Genomic DNA, 20784 nt, shown 5'->3' on the forward strand with positions numbered 1-20784 from the left:
GTGCAATGTTAATTGATGTAAAAAAACAAGTTGTGTTCTAATATGGCCACTGATACCAGCGGTCATGGAGTCATAACTGAGTATTCTAGAAGTTTTTTCTACCATATGTAAACCAAACTGAATTCAATCTTAACGCTACATTAGTTAATCTGAGTAATGCACGTTTGAAAATGCTGGAGAACAAATCTAAATAGGTGCTGCATTTTGTGTAATACCAGTTTACCCCTTCTGGTGTCAGCAAAGGAATGCCAAGTAACGAGACCGTAAACTTGCTCTAAACTTAAGTAACACTGTACAAATAACACCAAAAAAACAGGATTTTCTACACTAGAGATCTGAGTAGACCATGTATGTTGGAATTGTGCCAATATTTCATAATTGTGGGGAAAGCTTCCTGAAGTTTAATTTTGTTCTCAAAATCAAGGGAGTGTATAGGCTTATGGCTAAGGCACAGGAGGATCTGAGACCTTTTCCTGGCTTTGCCACAGACCGTCTTTCCTTCAAGTAGCTTAACCTCTCTGTGCCTGTTCCAAGAGTGGTGTGTAACTGAAGATTTTCATGAATTGTGACCTTGTCTGCTGGAAGACACTACAGAAGGGCAAAGAGCTATAAAGTCGATTGTCCATTGGCTTTTAAACATCTATGGTCCCTTCCATTTCATTCCTATTCAGTACTCCATTGCAGCTAGTATGTAATCCTCCATCTACTAACTTAAGAAGCAATCCTGTATTCTAATAACTAATGCATTCTAATCTTCTAAAAGTTAAGCTTCAGTACTTTGATGCTAACACACTGCTAGCCCTCATGCCATCTATTTTGTTAGGGACCATCTGCCCCATGCATAGGGATATACTACAGCTTGTGATAACCGAGGCTTGAAAGTATCTAACTTCAGTGCTTTTAACAATCCCCCACCCACTATTCTACAGCACTTTTATGGATGGTGTGTTGAGGCAGAGCCCACTAAATATACAAATCCTGTCAATGGGCATGACTAAAATATGGACATCCATCACTTCCTAAGACCACTCTAGATCAGTTTCTTGTAAGAAGCACTTCCCCTCAAAATCCAAAAGTCCTGGGATTCTTTTGGAGACACCAGTCCCACAATGACTCTCCCTATGTTGAAAGTTGTGATTTAAGAATACCCCCCATTAAGGCCTGTGTTCAAAAACAAAGCAGCAAATAATGCAACCTGTACAGCTGTATTGTTATACGTTCCACCATAGCAATCTTAGTGGAAAACAATAACAGTCCTATTGCATTTGAGAATTCTTAAAGCAAAAGACCCATCAAACTGTCTGAATTTTACTTAGTCCCTCTTTGCTGGCTAATCTCAGATACCACTGTGTGATTGGCTAGCAAATTATACAGGTATTTGATTCTCAGTGGGAGGGAAGGAAAACTGCTTTCTCATTGCTAGTCTGACCAATATTAGCCAGTGGAAACACAAGGAGATGGAAGACTCAAACTTCTTGGAAAGACTGAAGTGTTACATCAGGAGCACCAGTGAGGTAGCTACTTATAGCTTGAACTCTCTCCTCCATAAGATTCACCCTGTCTTTAAATCACTTTTTCTCCATACAAAATATGAGCTGCAGCATTGTCACCTGATACAATACGCTTTTAAAAAAAGTTTTACTTTGTCCACAGCCCCTGGAGTCTCTGGGCAGCTACCAAAACTGAGGCAAGAAATCAGATTTTAGTGACCACCACTTAAAATTCAGAAAGTAAATTCCTGAACCCAGTTGTGGGAGCAGAGGGAAAGTCACAACAGGGAAATTATCTTGTGAAATACTTTATTTGTAGTTTTCAGTTCCCTCTGGAGGTTTGATGCCCCCTGCAAACAAACTTCTGGAATACACTAAGCTGGAGTGCTAGAGGATAATAGCAACCAGGTTTAGACTGACACAGATCTTGTCAGGTTCCAATCATCAATTTGGGTGCCTTGGCACCCCTACAATTTCTCCCTTTTCCTCCCTTCCGTCCCCCCCCAACAGAATTCATTTAACAATCTAGTCAGAACTCTACAGTATCAAACTAAACATAGGTTTGGGGCTTTTTTGCTTATAGCCAAACCAGATAGCCATGTGCAAAAATCATGCACTTGTATTCAGACAGTTAACACAGCACTGAACTGGTTAAGTTTTGCTGTTCCTGCAATAGGTTAGCTACAGCTTTTTCCAGAATTGACTCATGAAGCGACTTCCTGAAGTTTTGAAAACTAACCTTCCTACTCAAGCATTCTTATGGGAGGTCTACATTTGTGGCTCATGCTGAACAAAGAGGAACCACAGTGGCTAACCTTGAGGACAAGCTAATCTTTGGCCTCTGTGAAATTTTCTCAATTGTAAGTACTAGGGCTGGTGAGCACTTCCAGTTAGTGGGGGTGGGGTGTGTGTGTATGTGTAAATGCTGTTTAATGAAAGTCTAAATGTTTCACGGCAACATACCTGTTTTTGTTGGGAAGGTTTGAGGTCCAGGGTGGAATCTCACTTAGAGAGAACCGAAAACCTGGCCATCTTGAGACCATTTTGTTTTGTGGAAATGCTTGAAAGGGGTTTGTTCTTGTTCTAATGCAGAACAGAAAACTTTAGAAACCTTGACAGTTGTCATGATATGGAATTGAGTCTGGCCAGCTCTAAGTACTGCTTCTAGGAAGTCACTGCATTCAAATATTTCTAAGTTATTTCTTTGTCAAGGTATTTAATACATAGTGTGTGTTTAGATTTGGCCATTTGTGGGTCTGTTTTATAGAGGCAGGTAAGTACTCTGTTGCTTTTCAGATTGGGAAACAGAGGCTATATAGCTGGTTCAGTAAGCCAATTGCAGAGTTGTGAATAGCACTCCTGCCTCTCATTCTGACAAGGCAACTACGTTATGAGGCACCATGATGTATTAAGTGTTTTCCCTCTAACTTAATAGGGTTATTTGAATTAAATGTACAAAATCTGGAATTTACAGGTTTGTATTCTACACTTCAAGTCAGAAACACTTGGATGGAAGCCATCAGTTCCAGACCATGACAGAATGCACTCAGCCTTTCATCCTTTGTAGGCACTGCGCATCTTGTATGCGGGTCTCTTGTATGGCCATTAATAACTAACCGGTTCGGTCGGCTCTGGGAACACAAGATCCAATGTCACTTTTTGTAAGTGCATGTATTTGCCACAGTGTCCTTGATCAAAAATTTCTTACACCTTTCTCTCCCACAGTTCCCCAATGTACTGATGGGATACTACTCCCATCCAAAGCAGTATTTATTTAGGATCTGACTTGCTTTTTTCAGTGTGAACCTAGTTGCCATTTTAGTAGCTGTGTGTCTTTTGCTAGTATTTGTATGCTGCTGTTTGCCAGCATAACATAGAAGCTACTATTTATGGATGTAAAAAGGATCACCTTTCAAAGGTAGGCCTATAGTTCAGAATGAACAGCGCTTATCAGTGCAAGGTGATATAATAAGAATTAAACTGCTGGTGTGTAGTTTTTCAAAACCACCTGAGTTTCATTTTTTTTGCACCTTAAAACACAAGGCTGATTAGGATCCAGGTTCCACTTTTATTCAAACACCCAAAATTCAGAGGGATGAGGGTGATTAAGTGGTTTTGATTTGGGCCATCATTTTTGTTCTATAACATGTAATTTTAGAATACCTGAGGAAGGGGGGAGAGGAGGAAGAGGTTTAAGGATGCAACAGCCTGTTCATGAGTAAGCAGACGGAAGGGATTCTTCAAACTGTGTCCAAACACTCTGGAAAATGTTCTGTCACTTTGTTTCCACCACAGAACGTGTCTAGTCAGCTACACGTAAGCTTGGGAATGGGGGGAAAGGAGGATAAATTCTTTGAAGTGTTCCACCCCTGAAAAGTTCACAGAAATAATTTCAGAAGAAAGTGACCTTGGTTGGCTAAAGTCTACTACAAAATATTTGAAGTGACTGGAAACTATTGTATGAAGCAAGTTGTAAATTGTTGCTTTAGTTACCTGGAGAATTGAATTGCCTTTTAAATGGCTTGCTGTGAACTGAACCCAAAATTAAACCATTGATTTAAGCCCTGGTATTTAAAGATTAAATCTGGTTGTAATATTGTAACAATATAGCACTTGTTTCAAAGTGCTTTGAAAGGTGGATGGGTATCCCTGGCTTTACAAATGGGAAAACTGAGGCAGAGATTATTTGCCCAAGGTTAAAGCAAGTCAGTGTCAAATTGGGAATAGAATCCAGTCCTGTACCCTATCCGCTGGACCACATTGCTTCTCTGATATGGTGAAGTGCTGTCATTGATTTAAGCTATGACCATATAGGTGTGGCAGCAACTTCCTCAGTATAGTCTCAGATTAATGTATTTGTCTTAAAAGCACCCTTATCCCAGTTTGTCTAAATAATTTTAAATGCTTTAGTGTGTAACTAAATGCCGTAACCTCTGTTCCCTTCAGTTGCACATTGTAAATATTGAGTGTTCAAGTAAGTCTTCTACTTTTTGGCAAGAGAATCTCAGGACATGATTCTCCCTCCCCCTCCATGTTTTATGCCCCCTTGATACCTCCCCTCACCCCCCAAAAGTGCACCAGAATGGGAGGACAACCCAGTAGGCCCTTCAAAATACTGCCTTAAATTATTTCTTTCCTCTTTGGTGTCTGCTGTTGCTCTCCTCTGTTTCTTTGGCAGTATGGATAATTCACAAGAGCTTTGTGGCATAGTGCATCACTTCAAAATAGTGGCTGCAGTAAAAGCATAGGGACTTATTTTCATAGTTACTGAACAGCTGTGGCAGCCTGAAATTGTTCACAGGAGGGTTTCTGCAGCAAGCAACCTGCCATCTGCTGGCCATTACTAGCCAGCATAATACAACCCTGAAGCAAGTCTTTGGATGATCAGGATTACAGACACGAATGAGAGCTGCCTCAAACTATTTCTGTTGCCTCGTACCTCTTACTTTGGAAAGCGTAAAACTAAGCTTCTTCCAGATGTGACAATGTTACACATTACTCAGCTGGTAAATTCAGTTACCAGTCTGGACAATGGATGTCTCTTGAAAATATTTGGTGGCACAAACCTATAAAAGGGGAATGACTGTAGTGCAATTCGCCTAATCTGGCCTATCATGAGGGGAGGGAGAGCACTTCTGCAGTATTCTAGAGTAGTGATCCAAACACTACTGTTCACCATAGTGATACTTCAGGGTACTAGCCTTTTCCTATAAGAACACCATAATTATTACTAAGAATAGTGGTTAGAGCAAGGGAACATGGGCCTTACCAAACCCCTGCTCCATCTACTCCAGTATCCTGTTGCTAACCATGGGCCAGCACTAGATGCTGTGCAATCCTATTGTGCTAGGCATTGTGAAAACCGAGAATAGTCCGAACCTGGAGGAGTTTCATCTAAATGATGAGCCACATGTGCTCTCACACAACACGCAATTTCCTCCTTCCCACTCAAAACAATCCTCCTGTCCGGTTGACAGTCAAATTCCTTCACTGCCCTTATTTACCCTACCTGGGCCCCATCTCACTTTTTGAATGTTTGTGTCCCTGCTGTTTCCCATTCCACGTAGGAGAAACACCACTTGAGAGGTGATGTGTGGTGGTAGCTGTGTACACCCATGTATCAGTTGCACAAACCGAAAGGCACAACTTACTACCTGTCTGGATCAGAAGTCTCCTTTTCCCATTTAATGAGCTTGGTAGAGTTCAGAGCTTTTTAACTTTCTTTTTTTATTTGATTTTGATCCTATTTAGAGCCAGGAGATGTCAGAGGAGGCTGATTTGCTTTCTAGCCCACTGGGTTGGGAGGCAGCTGTACACTGGCAGCTTGTGCTGTGGAATGTGAGGGGAATAAAGGAGTCTGCCCTGTACTGACCACAGTGCTTCAGAGGGCATGGTTTTGGCACTCCCATTGGCCTGTAGATGAAAGGCAACTCTGAGATCTGGTTACACCTATAGAACAGGTGTAGCAACTGCTATTCTTACATGTATGCTCCCTCCCACCCCTGGGTGGGGAAGCCCAGCAACTCTTCCCCCCCCCCCCCCCCACACCCCACCTGTATTCTGGCCAGGCATTGTGGAAGCCTTGTGATGGCACATTGTCCCCTTCCCTCCCCACCCCCAATCATCCTGGGTATGGAGCAGGGAAATCTGGGGGGGCATTTCTCTGCTTCCTTAATCATCAGGCTGGAAGCAGGGATGCCTAGCAATAACTTGGTTCTAGCCTCACTTCTGGGCATGAAGGGCCAAGAAATGTAAAGGGTCGACCCAGAATCAGGGGGAGAGGGTGGCACTGCTCAGCACCACTGTTTTTAGTTTGGATTGCCCATCTTCTTCCCCACATTCTGGGAATGGATACTAATAAGATTGTAAAAACACCACATGAGTGAAATACATGAAGCTCTGAAATGCTTTACAAAAGGGGTTGTAGGTAACTGGTGGCTGGTAGTTTGGGCCATGTGCCCTTCATATTTCCAAATTTTAAACATGGTTTGTAAATTTTGATTTGTATTGTACATTGTAATGTTCTGAAATGTTTGTTGTACATTTTCACTTGGGGAGCAATTTCAAATCCCCACACCAGTGAAACAAAAGTGCAGAAGTCAGTCTTTCTGCTAATGTGATCCCTATTCTACTTATGGAATCGCAGAGATGTGAACAGTAAAGGTTGCTCAACTATCAGGTGCCTAGTTAACCAAACTTGTGCCTATTCGAATTCTCAAATTGGATACCCCAAAACTGAAGCGCACACTTACAAACATTGTGCTCAAAGTGACTGGCACAGTGTTATACAGTTATTCGACTGTAGTCAGAAACTGAACACTGACTTGCTACTTAAGGCCCTGACCTCAAATCTTCCTAAAGCATTTGTCAGACAGCACAGTAATGGTTCATAATTGAAACAATGTATTTGCAGATGTAATGGCTAGAAACATTTTTGTAAAAGAATCTTTAATTCTGTCAAGGGTTTATTTTTTGAATCCATGTGTGTTTGGGTGTTGTCTTCACTGCTCTTCCCTTCCCTCTACAGTACCATAAGTGGGGCAGGTTTAAGCACTTAGTTGCTTTCTCACTCACAGGATGTAGAATATAAACTGCAGCACACCAGTCAGTGTACGTGACCCTGAATAATAATAATAATAATTACCTGGCACTTAAGTAGCCGTCAGAATTCAATGCACTTGACAAAGGATGTAGGCATCATTATCCCTATTTTACTGATGGTGAAAACCTGAGACAGTTGTGAAGTGACTTGCCCAAGGTCTTACAGCTGGTCAATTGCTGTGCCAGGAAGAAGGTGGTATAGTCTTTAGCCCCAGCTAAATAGATCTCCAAAATAATTGGTTAGTTTTTGTTGAGTAGAACTTGGCTGATGTACATTTTGATATAATTTTTGCTTTTTTTGTTTCTGAAACCAAGAACTTACTGAGAGAGTTTGTGTGGAGTGGAGGATCCTGCAATCCCTTCTATTGGACTGACTCACTAAAGGATCTTGGTCAACCCAAACACAGATCCCAGAACAGGAGTCCTCCCATTCTGTCTCATCACTACTAGAATGGCTGTTGAAATGGTTACTGGATGTCTCAAATGCAGCAATTAAAAAGAACGAACCCCTCCTTTGATAGCTGTTGGCTGCGGGCTGCATAATCACGGAGTTTCAGAAGGGCTCCTTTGCTCAAGACTGACTTGAGGAAGCAGTCAGTAATAAAGAGGGCCAGGAGCCCTCCGCAAGCCTGTAATAGAACTTTATGGCACCTAATAATGTTAAGGAGGTTTGGGGGTGAGGGGATTCACATGCCACTTCGCTGCAAAGCTGGTTTGCATTTATTGAAATGAACTGACGACAAAAATAAGTGCAATAGCTTCCATGGGGGGGGGGTGTATTTAAACCAATAATATTTGGCTCTCCATTGTATCTCAAAACTTTACGTTTTAGTGCAACAGCACCCATAATCGATTATCTAAATCAGTGGTTCTTAAATTGTGGTTGGTGAACCACCGGTGGCTTAAGGAGCACTGTGCTGGTGACCTGGTTAGTCACGTAGTGTGGGCTCCTTTTTGTTTCATGGTTTCCAGCTGTTAAATAGTATTAAACTCAAAATCACTACTTTCCTAGTAAGACTTTTCCACTTAAAAAATTGTTCTAGTTGCCCCTGGGCTATTATGTAATCCTGGCTGAAAGGAGGGTGGTGGTCTCATGGCCAATCTCTTTATTAAACTGTGGTCCATAATATGAAAAAGCTCAAGAACTTGATTGAAACAAATGCTCACTAGCAATTTTATTTACAAATTAAAGACCATGCTGCAGCCCTGTGTCATGCGAGAACTCCCGTGACTATGGGTTGTAGAATAAAATGCTGATTTGGTTTACCTTAAACAGTTTATTTTGATGTTAAATCCTTGTGTATTTAATCTCCCTTCCCATGCAAAAGTATGTAATCTCATCACAACTGAATTAGATTAACCCTCTTTTGCTCAAATCATTTACCACAGTTACAATTAATTTTAAAATGAAAACAAGGAAAGAAACAAATGGGGGCAGGGGAGAGAAGCATGAAGAAACGATTGGATTTGCTCTCTGCCTATTAGCTTCCTTGATTCCTCCCCTCTTCCTTTGGACACTGTGAAAGGAGTGTATTCCTCCCTTAAGGGATAAGCTTGAGCCTACAGCTAGAACAGCTGGGTGTGTAATCAGAAGGCCCTGTCCCCCCACACCCTGTGCTGTCCTATATAAACAGGAAGAGGATGCTGAACAAGACACAGGGGAGTAGAAGCTATGTAGGCTGCAATGGGTGGTGGCTGTTTCCTCTCAAGCTGTAAGGAGGCTGCCCTAACTAGAGACTTTGAATTGTTAGTTTTGGGATCTGACCCCAAGCTCTAAGGTGAGGACCTTATGAACTGTTGTCTTCTCCTGGTGTGAAACCCTTTTGAAAGGTACATGCCATTTGTGAGTGTATGCTGGCTTCGCCTTGCTAATTAAAGTGAATCCCTTGCTGCCCTGACTGGGGATGTTAAGGTGGGCACAGCCACAGTACCACACAGATGTGCAAGGACTGGTCACACCTTGACAGGCACCAATTGAAGCAGCAGCCCTTGTGGCTGGGGATGGATAGGCTGCAGGGTCTAGTTAGCTTTTCATGTTTGCTGATATCAATTATTTTCTTCAGTTACAATGCCAGGCACTTGAATCTGCTGCAAAATTCATTAGTTCAGATATGTTTAATTTTGGATATAGCACCTGGATACAGTGGTTTGGTATATATTGGATGGATGGAGTATAAGGTCCAGTTCTGAGCTTTTATACCAGTGAAATGTATGGTGAATGCAGAGTTGATCACACAAATGTAAATCCACCACTAAATAATCAGATATTGTTCACTCAGATTTACAGTGATGTAACTCCACTACTGTCAGTGGAGTAACTCTGGATTTATACTGTTGTAATTGAGTAGAACTTTCACTTGGCGTTTACTATCAGTACTAACCTAGGATGTCTCAACCAGATGCTGTTCTCTGTTACACCACTGTAACTCCACTGACTCATTCTGGATTTACTCTGTCATTTAGATCAGAATTGTTTGCCTGTAAGAGAATGTTGCAATGACTCTAGGCTACAAGCCCAGCTTCCTTGTCAAAAAGGAAAATAGTGTCACACTGGGGAGAGGTCAGGAATGCAAAACAATAAACAAATGAGAGAGAACAGACTTGAGGTGCTTTGAGACCATACATATTCTTCAAAATATTTACAATTGCTTTCCCAGTTAAGGTGGATCCGACTTTATTTTAGTACATTAGTAACAACTAGGGGAACGTCCTTTTCTCAGTTTCTTCTGTTTACATCTGGAGACTTTCTCCTTTAGTCACAATCTATCAGAAATCCTTTCACTGGGGATAAATGATTCCTTGTAGGATCTTTGCATGAATCAGTCTGTGTCAAAGCAAAGGTTGGTTGGTTTTATTTAAGAAAATAAGTTTGACACACGTACCCTAGTTCAATATGAGCACAGGCTCAGACTGTAACTGTTAAAAAGGAGAAAATGTATTCTTAAAAAATGTTTAGTGTTAAAGGGCACTTTTTCTGAATTTTTATTTTGGATCCGAAGCAAGAAACCAGTTTGTACTGGTGCAGCCACAATTTAATGTTCTTGGCTTAAAGGGATTGCAGATGGCATACACCGGACCTTCCAAGACCTCCTGTTACAGCAGTTTTATCTTTCAGGTTCTTTACAACTGGGGGGAAAAGCATGCAGATAAATGTGAAACAACTACAAAGCAAGAAATTTTCCAGCATTTGTGAAAGGCTGTCAATTGTGAGAACAGGGAAACCTACATTATCATTGTGAATGCCTACTGCTTTTGAGAGAGAGCTAAAGAATTCCACTATGTATTGTCTGTTTGAGCCAGTGGGAAAAGGGAAGAAGCTAAAGATTGAAGTGTTTCAAGTTAATTTTTCCATGACATGTAAGATTCTAGGTAGTAGGACAGGACTGATTCTGCCAGTGCTCTACAGCTTTAATCATCCCTTATCTTTAATCTGTAAACCTTATCTTCGCCCTTATTGGAATGGGGGGAGGAGGAGAGCAACTGTTTGGGGGTACTGCAGGTGACAGACTCCACAGAGAGAAGGTAGGTTAGATAAAATATATATATTTTTTTTTGGACAAACTTCTGTTTAGTGAGAGAGACCAGCTTTCAAGCATACAAAGATGACTTCTCCACAGAAGCAACTGGCAAGAGTCGAACAACTGATAACTTATCTCAGCCCCACAGAAAGAGGAGATCCCCAAAAATATGGACAAGGAAGAAATATTTTGGTGAACAGTGCTGACTAGTTCTGTGAACAAGAAATTGTTTATGGATGAATTCTACAGCCTTTTTTACGTGAAGAAGTTTAAAAACCCTAAGTTTCAAAATACTGTGAAGGCATTTAACCCCATTCTGCAGATGGATAAACTGAGGAACAGAGGGTTTTGTTGGGTGTGTTAAAATGCCTCAGGTCAGACAGCTAGTTTCTGGAGACCCTGGGAGTCTACTCATCACAAGCGCCTGTCCTAAGCACAGGAGGACACCACTCAATCATTCAGTTGTACATCTGAAGGCCACACTCTTATCTCAGAATAGCAGCCGTGTTAGTCTGTATCCGCAAAAAGAACAGGAGTACAGCTGTAGCCCATGAAAGCTTATGCTCAAATTTGTTAGTCTCTAAGGTGCCACAAGTACTTCTGTTCTTTTTAGTCTTGTCTCAGATGCACTGGTGTAAATCCAAACCAACTCTGCTGAGGAAGTACCCGGGCTTTACACAGGTAAACGTGAGATTGGAACTTGACTGTTAGGGGCCACATTCAGAGTGATGTTGCTGTAAATGACACACCTAGTGAAAGTTGGTCAGAAAATTAGGGTGAATGGCAAAATAATGTAACCTTCACCAAAGGTGCATTCTCACTAGGTTTGTAAACTGTGTACCTTTTGCTGATCTGGTATTCTGTGGGGATTAAATTGAGCATTGGCATGTATGTGTGACTCCTATGAGTTTTTGCCAGAGCTTAATTTGTTCCCAGGAACATGGTGGCAGATACAGGCAAAGGAGAAAGTTAGGATGACTATCTTACACCCCCTGCTGTTGCTTTTGTTCTCATGAACCCATGCATACATGCTTCCACTCAATTGGTGCATAAATTGCTTTTGCACATTGGGGTGAGATCTATTGTATTGTCACTTACAGCTGCTTGTTGCTGAATGTGGCTGAAACCTCCACTGCAGTTGCACTTGCTTCTGAATCTTCAGGCTTCAATTGGTCCATGGTTTTGATAAATGGTGCCTGAAGTCAAAAGGGGTTTTTGCTGTAATGATGTTTGCCTACACCATTTAGCTTATTTTTATTTAAAACGAAATAGAAAAAAACTCCACTTCATCATGTTACATATCAAAGCTGCTGCTAAGTTATTCTACTCCAATGTTGATTTGTAGGCTTGTGTAGTGATCACCTTTGTATGAACTAGTGGCTCCATGTGAGAATCTTTTGCCTAGGTTTTCAAAAGTGGCCAGGGACTGTAGGTACTTCAGTTTTTAAGTGCCCAGTTTTTGAAGCAACTTAAATGGGGCTATCTTCTGAAAATCAGGCCCCCATGAAGCAGCTCAACCTGGACACCCAAAATTCACTTACCATGTTTGAAAATGTAGACCCTTATCCTACTTTCCAAAGGGCAAACAGAGGCACTAAGTAGAGTGAGTTGTCAAAGAGCAAGCATGAAGCTATAGTGCCTCTTGTCTTCCACTAGAGAAGTGGGTGCTCAGCATTTCTGAAAAACCAGGCCCCATACCTTCTGAGATCCAATACAGTCCCTTGATCACCGGCCCCTTTTACCTCTCTGGAGGTAAAGATACATTGTAAAGAAATGTTCAGATTCATCACCAGGGAGGGTCAGACATACTGATGTTTGTTTCAGCATCAACCGAAGTGTTAAAATTCCAAGAACAACTCCCTTTTGATAAAGGTGCAGGGACAATGAACTGGGCTTTTAGCACTTTCTTATGGAGGCTTAATGTCAGAGCTTCATGGTTGTTGCTCTACTGCCCTCTAGAGAACTGTTTCAGTAAAGCAGTTTTCAGAAACATTTTTATAAAGAACTCCATAACTTAAAATTAGTAACTGTACCTTTCCCACTCAGGCAGTGGGTCAGTGTTAACAGCACAGCATGGCTTTAGCTGAAGTTGCAAGCTGCCTGCTGTTGCCTCACTTGGCTGCAGCATGCTTGGGTGAGTTAGTCTTAGCACTCACAGTTACCAGAGACTGTGCATTGTCTTCAGCAACTGCATGCCCAGGGTGGCAGCTCAAAGGTGTTGGGGAAGGGAGAATGGGAAGGGCAAACTTTAAAGGAACTCTCCACTAAGACAATGTAGAGGAAGGTATATCTCCACATACCCAAATCAATACCCTTGAACTACGTCTGAGCTTAGAACTCATGAAACATGTCATCCTGCTACCTTGAGACATAAATAAAATCCTCTCTCCAAAGAGCAGGCTCAGTCTAAGTGGGGGCTGTGCAAGCTTCCCTTACCCATGGGCCTTTGCGGGAATATTCTGAGGGCTGCCGGGGTAGTTCTGTCTCCCTCTTCACACAGTTGTTTGCCTCTCTTCTCGGACAGCCGAACGGATGCTAGTTTCGTGATACAGTCCGAAGAAGGGTGTCAAAAAAAGACTGGGGCATGGAAAGATGGCCATGTGAGCGGAAATTTAAATGTGGACTATACAGCCTAAAGAGGAGACAAATCAGTGGTGACATAATAGAAATATTCACTAGCTTAAATAGTGATGCAATAATTAACTTAGAAAAAACACCAGGCGCTCTTGTTCCCCTCTCTCATAATTCTAGAACTAGAGGCTATTCAATGATATTAAAAGACAACACATTTCAAAATAAGACTATTTTGGCTTCTGACTATGTATCACTGTGACAGGACTAGCAGGGTGGAACCTGGAACTGTGGGACTGCTGTGCCCCCTTCACTCTCCACAATGTTTTGCCAGTGACAAGCAGCAACAACAACCCCTCCAGGTGCTGTTATCACTCAGCCACCAGCATGCAGAGGCACATCTAGTTAAGTTGCATGAAGGCTCCTCAAGCCTCTCATGACCCATACACAGGGAAACACCTGCAAATCTCCCAAGCCTTGCACCCCAGAAATACCATCTTACACTGCTCAAGACCTTCTCTTGAGCAGTGCAAATGTACTAATTAGTTCACCACTTCATCAAAGGGAAGTGGGCATGCCACCAGCCTTTGTAACCTGACCAGATTTCCCAAGCATGTTAGACAAACTGGATAAAACATTAAAGTAAGGCAGAAAGACAGATTAAGTGCTAGGCCTAAAAGTCAGAGATGCTTACCCACGAAAATAAAAAAAGCACTCAGTCTAAATACTAAACCTTATTAGGTCTTGTCTATACTATACTGTTTTGATAACAAAAGTCAGCTTTTTGTCAACAAAACAGTGGAGGTTTGCACACTAAAATGCTCCTCCTGCCAATGTAACTCCCCTGCTATGCTGACATCATAAAACCACCTGAGGTGTAGGACTTAGGTTGGTGTAGTTAGGATGGTGCAGTGCCTGTGCATCTGCTGTTGGCTCTTGTTCATGTCAATTTCACGGCTCGGCAGGAGCCATGAAATTGACAAAAATGCTGGCTCCTGGGCAGCTGCCCAGTCTCCACTCCAAACCAGGCTGTCACCCCCGGCTCCCAGTTTGGTGTGGCCCAGGCTCCCTGCTCCCCAGTGGGAGCATTGCAGCGGGGTGGATCTCCCTGTTAGAGGTGAGAAAACCCAGCCAGTAGCTGGGCCTCCGGTGGGGAGCTGCATGGAGCTAAAAGCCCTAGTTCTCAGTCCCCCAGACTGCCCCTCTTCAGTCAGTTGGAAGCGCTCTTGGTGAGGATGCACACCACTAACAGAAGGAGGGCAGTGTGGACATCAGCCACTGCAGCAATTAATACGGTGGCCATAAGTCAACCTAACATAGGTCGACTTTATCTTTGTAGTATGGATGTAACCTTAGTGTAAGCAGTATCTGGATCAAGCAGTTTTTCTTACCCCACTGGATGTTGCAGGTAGGTTACAGTCCTTAATACACAGGCTAACTTTCCTTCTCAGTTCAAGTCTTTGTCTTCCCAGCATTCTTGTTGCCTTCAGCATAGGTGGGGGAGTAGAGAGGTGATCACATGATGCTACTATCCCTTATTTTATAGTCTCAGTCTGGAAAATACTAGCCCAGATATGTCCTGGTGGGCCTTGCTGACTCAGAGTTAAGCAATCCCCATTGTGTCATGCTTGCACAACTCTTGTAAATTCTTTATTTATAGCTTCTTTGCTGATTAATAGTCATTTAACAGCCACCTTGATGTAGGTCACCTCCTTTGTCATCACTGGAGAATTAGCAGTAGGCAACTCCCAAACTTGTAGCATATTTCAATAACCATACAGCAAAATCTCATAACTTCATACAGACTACCACTATACATATTTTGACACAACAATGGGTTTCAGCAGATCATGACCTTTCACCTGATATCTTACATGGCATGCTTTGTATGAACCCATACATGAATGATGAATATGGGGGTTACAGGGTGCTACTTAAAGGTACAGTATGTCATAATCATTACTTGTGAAAGCTCCCTGTAACACATTTTAAAGGATGAGCACTTAGCAGGAACCAAAGGACTTAGACAAGGGTAAGGATAAGAATATTTACAGTTTAGCACCAGACCAAAAATAACTGATATTAACCATCCTATTTCAAAGCAAAACTGGAAGAGGGAGAAACGTCTATGTATAGGTAATCCCATTATCATCTGTTATGGGGTTTTTCCCCATATAATCTGATCACTGGTGGTGATAGGCTGTGGAACCAGTGTTTGATCTGTTATGGCAATTTTTACATTCTTGTATGTTAAAGTGGGAAAAGAGACCAAAGAGCGGTCAGATGGTAACCATTTTCAGTCACTACCAAGCAATTGCAGTGTGCAAGGTTCTATTACTAATCCTTTTAGCCATCTAGTTTACCATACCAATGTCCTCCTTGTACACCAAACTTTTCGGCATCACATCCCCTTTTTAATTTTCGAGAAACCCTCAGACCCCCCCTCTCCCCCCCCACCTCTGGAGCCTTGTCCCCTGACCACCACCTCCCAGGACTCTCCACCCCTAACAGTCCCCCTGGAACCCTACCACCTATCTAACGCCCCTGCTCCTTGTCCCCTGACCGCCCCTCTGCCCCATCCAACCGTTCCCTGTCCCGTGACTGCCCCTTATCCAACCCTCCCCTCCCCCCCACTCCCTTACCAGGCCCCTCAGAGCAGCAGGACTGGCTTATTGGAAAGCCAGGGAGGTGGGCGAGTGAAAGCTGCGCTGCCTGTGCAGCAGGGTGGCTGCAGGGGAAGGGGGACAGGGGCTAGCCTCCCAAGCTGGGAGCTCAAGGGCCAGGCAGCCTTGCGCCTGCCCCTTGGAATTTCTTTGTATCCCCCAGTTTGGGAACCAATGCTGTACACAGTATAGATATTACCATTGCTGCCAAATTCCCCTCTCCTGGTCCCCCCCCCCCCAAACTAAAAATTGTAATGTTTTAGATAAGATTTTCATTTAATTCCAGTAAATATCATAAACATGAGGCAGTAATACCCTGAATGAGAGTGCAAATGTACATCTTGGGAATAGAAAAGTAGAATTAAGAGGATATCTTAAATTCTTTAGAGAACAACGTATGATTGAGCTCCTGAGACCCTTTTGGCAATAGACTAAGAAAATCCTTCCTAGTATTATAGAACACTGCCTATTGCATGTCATAATACATAATGTTTCATACACATTACATAGATTTTCAGCTGTAGCTCTCAACATGATTTACAAAGGGTATGTCTACACTACGAAATTAGTTCGAATTTATAGAAGCCGGTTTTATAGAAATCGGTTGTATACAGCCGATTGTGTGTGTCCCCACATAAAATGCTCTAAGTGCTCTAGTCGGCGGACCGCGTCCACAGTACGAGGCTAGCGTCGACTTCCAGAGCATTGCACTATGGGTAGCTATCCCACAGCTATCCCACAGTTCCCGCAGTCTCCGCCGCCCCTTGGAATTCTGGGTTGAGATCCCAATGCCCGGATGATGCAAAACAGTGTCGCGGGCGGTTCTGGGTACATGTCGTCAGGCCCCTCCCCCCCCGTCACAGCAATGGCAGACAATAGATTCGCGCCTTTTTACCTGGGTTACCTGTGCAGACAACCTACCACGGCAAGCATGGAGCCCGCTCAGCTCAGCTGAGCTCACCGTCACCATATGTCCTCTGGGTACCGGCAGACGTGGGACTGCATTGCTACACAGCAGCAGCTGCTAACTGCCTTTTGGCGGTAGACGGTGTAGCATGAGTAATAGCCGTGGGGCTGGCAGCCGTAGGGCTGCATTGCACCAGCCCCTTGCCCTTTGGTAGGAGATGGTATATTATGACTGGTATCCGTCGTCGTCGTACTGCAGTGGCTGTCAATCATGGCCACCTGGGCAGACATGCTACTGTCTCGATGATGATGGCTACCAGTCGTAGTATAGTATTTTCTGCCAATTGCCCAGTATTGTCTGCTAAGCACCCAGAAGAGGCCGAGGGCAATCTGGGTGCTGGCGGACGTGGGGCTGGCAGACGTGGGGCTGCATTGCTACACAGCAGCAGCCCCTTGCCTTTTGGTAGACGATGGTATATTACGATTGGTAACCGTCGTCATCATACTGCAGAGGCTATCACTCATGCTGCACCGTCGGCTGCCAGCTTAAGATGTAAAAAATAGATTTGTTCTGTATTCATTTGCTTCCCCTTCCTCCGTGAAATCAACGGCCTGCTAAGCCCAGGGTTTTCAGTTTAATCTTTGGGGGGACCATTCTGTGTGACAGTTGTTCGTGTTTCTCCCTGATGCACAGCCACCTTTCTTGATTTTAATTCCCTGTTCCTGTACCTGTATGCCATGTCGTCACTCAGCCCTCCCTCCTTCTCCTGGTCCATCAGATACTAGTTTCGCGCCTTTTTTCTGACCAGGCGCCATAGCTAGCACTGGGATCATGGAGCCCGCTCAGATCACCGCGGCAATTATGAGCACTATGAACACCACGCGCATTGTCCTGGAGTATATGCAGAGCCAGGACATGCCAAGGCGAAACCCGGACCAGCCGAGGAGGCGATTGCAGCGCGGCGAAGAGAGTGATGAGGAAATTGACATGGACATAGACCTCTCACAAGGCACAGGCCCCAGCAATGTGGAAATCATGGTGTCACTGGGGCAGGTTCATGCCGTGGAACGCCGATTCTGGGCCCGGGAAACAAGCACAGACTGGTGGGACCGCATCGTGCTGCAGGTATGGGACGATTCCCAGTGGCTGCGAAACTTTCGCATGCGTAAGGGCACTTTCATGGAACTTTGACTTGCTTTCCCCTGCCCTGAAACGCCAGGATACCAAGATGAGAGCAGCCCTCAAAGTTCAGAAGCGAGTGGCGATAGCCCTGTGGAAGCTTGCAACGCCAGACAGCTACCGGTCAGTCGGGAATCAATTTGGAGTGGGCAAATCTACGGTGGGGGCTGCTGTGATCCAATTTGCCAGGGCAATGAAAGACCTGGTGATATCAAGGGTAGTGACTCTGGGCAACGTGCAGTCAATAGTGGATGGTTTTGCTGAAATGGGATTCCCAAACTGTGGCGGGGCCATAGACGGAACCCATATCCCTATCTTGTCACCGGAGCACCAATCCACCGACTACGTAAACCGCAAGGGGTACTTTTCAATGCTGCTGCAAGCCCTGGTGGATCACAAGGGACGTTTCACCAACATCAACGTGGGATGGCCGGGAAAGGTACATGATGCTCGCGTCTTCAGGAACTCTGGTCTGTTTCGAAAGTTGGAGGAAGGGACTTTCTTCCCGGACCAGAAAGTAACCGTTGGGGATGTTGAAATGCCTATCGTGATCCTTGGGGACCCAGCCTACCCCTTAATGCCATGGCTCATGAAGCCGTACACAGGCAGCCTGGACAGGAGTCAGGACCTGTTCAACTACAGGCTGAGCAAGTGCCGAATGGTGGTGGAATGTGCATTTGGATGTTTAAAAGCGCGCTGGCGCAGCTTACTGACTCGCTCAGACCTCAGCGAAAAGAATATCCCCATTGTTATTGCTGCTTGCTGTGCGCTCCACAATATCTGTGAGAGTAAGGGGGAGACCTTTATGGCGGGGTGGGAGGTTGAGGCAACTCGCCTGGCCGCTGATTACGCGCAGCCAGACACCAGGGCGGTTAGAGGAGCACAGCAGGGCGCGGTGCACATCAGAGAAGCTTTGAAAACGAGTTTTGTGACTGGCCAGGCTACTGTGTGAAACTTCTGTTTTTCTCCTTGATGAACCCTCCAAACCCCCCCCCCCCCGACCCGGTTCACTCTACTTCCCTGTAAACCAACCACCCCCACACTCCACCCTCCCCTCCCCAATTCGAGCACCGCTTGCAGAGGCAATAAAGTCATTGTTTTTTCACATTCATGCATTCTTTATTAGTTCCTCACAGAAGTAGGGGGATAATTGCCAAGGTAGCCTGGGATGGGTGGGGGAGGAGGGATGGAAAAGGACACACTGCATTTTAAAACTTTAAGTCTTATTGAAGGCCAGCCTTCTGATGCTTGGGCGATCATCTGGGGTGGAGTGACTGGGTGGACGGAGGCCCCCCCACCGTGTTCTTGGGCGTCTGGGTGAGGAGGCTATGGAACTTGGGGAGGAGGGCTGTTGGTTAAACAGGGGCTGTAGCGGCGGTCTCTGCTCCTGCTGCCTTTCCTGCAGCTCAACCATACGCTCGAGCATATCAGTTTGATGCTCCAGCAGACGGAGCATTGACTCTTGCCGTCTGTCTGCAAGCTGACGCCACCTATCGTCTTCATCCCGCCACTTGCTCTTTTCATCCCGCCATTCAGCCCGCCACCTCTCCTCTCGTTCATATTGTGCTTTTCTCATGTCAGACATTGACTGCCTCCACGCATTCTGCTGTGCTCTATCAGCGTGGGAGGACATCTGCAGCTCCGTGAACATATCGTCCCGCGTCCTACGTTTTCTCTTTCTAATGTTGACTAGCCTCTGCGAAGGAGAAACATTTGCAGCTGGTGGAGGAGAAGGGAGAGGCGGTTAAAAAAGACACATTTTAGAGAACAATGGGTACACTCTTTCATTACAAGGTCGCATATTTCGGCTTGCAGGCAGCCATGGTAGGCCACAGTGTTTTGGCTTTTTTAACCTTCTTAACATGCGGGAAAGGTTTCAAACAGCAGCGCATTTCCCATATCAAGGATGAATTGGGTTGTCCATTTAAAATGGGTTTTCAATGTAAAAGGAGGGGCTGCGGTTTCCCGGTTAACATGCGGCACAAACCCAAGTAAACCACTCCCCCCCCCCCCCACACACACACACACACACACATACGATTCTCTGGGATGATCACTTCACCCCTCCCCCCACCGCGTGGTTAACAGCGGGGAACATTTCTGTTCAGAAGAGCAGGAACGGGCGCCTCTGAATGTCCCCTTAATAAAATCACCCCATTTCAACCAGGTGACCGTGAATGATATCACTCTCCTGAGGATAACAAAGAGAGATAAGGAATGGATATTGTCTGCATGCCAGCAAACACCGGGACCATACGCTGCCATGCTTTGTTATGCAATGATTCCAGACTACGTGCTACTGGCCTGGAGTACATGAAGGAGAGCTTTCTGGAGATGTCCCTGGAGGATTTCCGCTCCATCCCCATACATGTTAACAGACTTTTCCAGTAGATGTACTGGCCACGATTGCCAGGGAAAATTAATCATTAAACACGCTTGCTTTTAAACCATGTGTAATGTTTACAAATATTTACAAAGGTACACTCACCAGAGGTCTCCTGTGTGCCCTGAGGGTCTTGGGTGAGTTCGGGGGTTACTGGTTCCAGGTCCAGGGTCACAAACATATCCTGGCTGTTGGGGAAACCGGTTTCTCCGCTTTCTTGCTGCTGTGAGCTACCTACAGTACCTCCATCCTCATCTTCCTCGTTCCCCGAACCGTCATCCCTGTGTGTTTCTCCATTGACTGAGTCATAGCACACGGTTGGGGTAGTGGTGGCTGCACCCCTGGAATGGCATGCAGCTCCGCGTAGAAGCGGCAAGTTTGTGGCTCTGCCCGGACCTTCCGTTTGCTTCTCTGGCTTTGTGGTAGGCTTGCCGTAGCTCCTTAATTTTCATGCGGCACTGCTGTGTGTCCC

At 44.6% G+C, this 20784-nt stretch overlaps 1 protein-coding gene across 1 annotated transcript; it reads left to right on the top strand.

Annotated features, from left to right (window-relative positions):
* The first annotated feature begins 139 nt into the window (after positions 1 to 139).
* LOC135981413 (uncharacterized) lies at positions 140 to 19928 on the top strand. The gene is made up of 2 exons (XM_065583824.1): positions 140 to 2350; positions 2965 to 19928. The coding sequence occupies exon 2, from the start codon at positions 17775 to 17777 to the stop codon at positions 18879 to 18881; it is 1107 nt and encodes a 368-aa protein (XP_065439896.1). The 5' UTR covers positions 140 to 2350; positions 2965 to 17774; the 3' UTR covers positions 18882 to 19928.
* Positions 19929 to 20784: the final 856 nt, after the last annotated feature.

The sequence above is a fragment of the Chrysemys picta genome, chromosome 2, assembly GCF_011386835.1.
Source record: "Chrysemys picta bellii isolate R12L10 chromosome 2, ASM1138683v2, whole genome shotgun sequence".
Taxonomy (NCBI): Eukaryota; Metazoa; Chordata; order Testudines; family Emydidae; genus Chrysemys; species Chrysemys picta.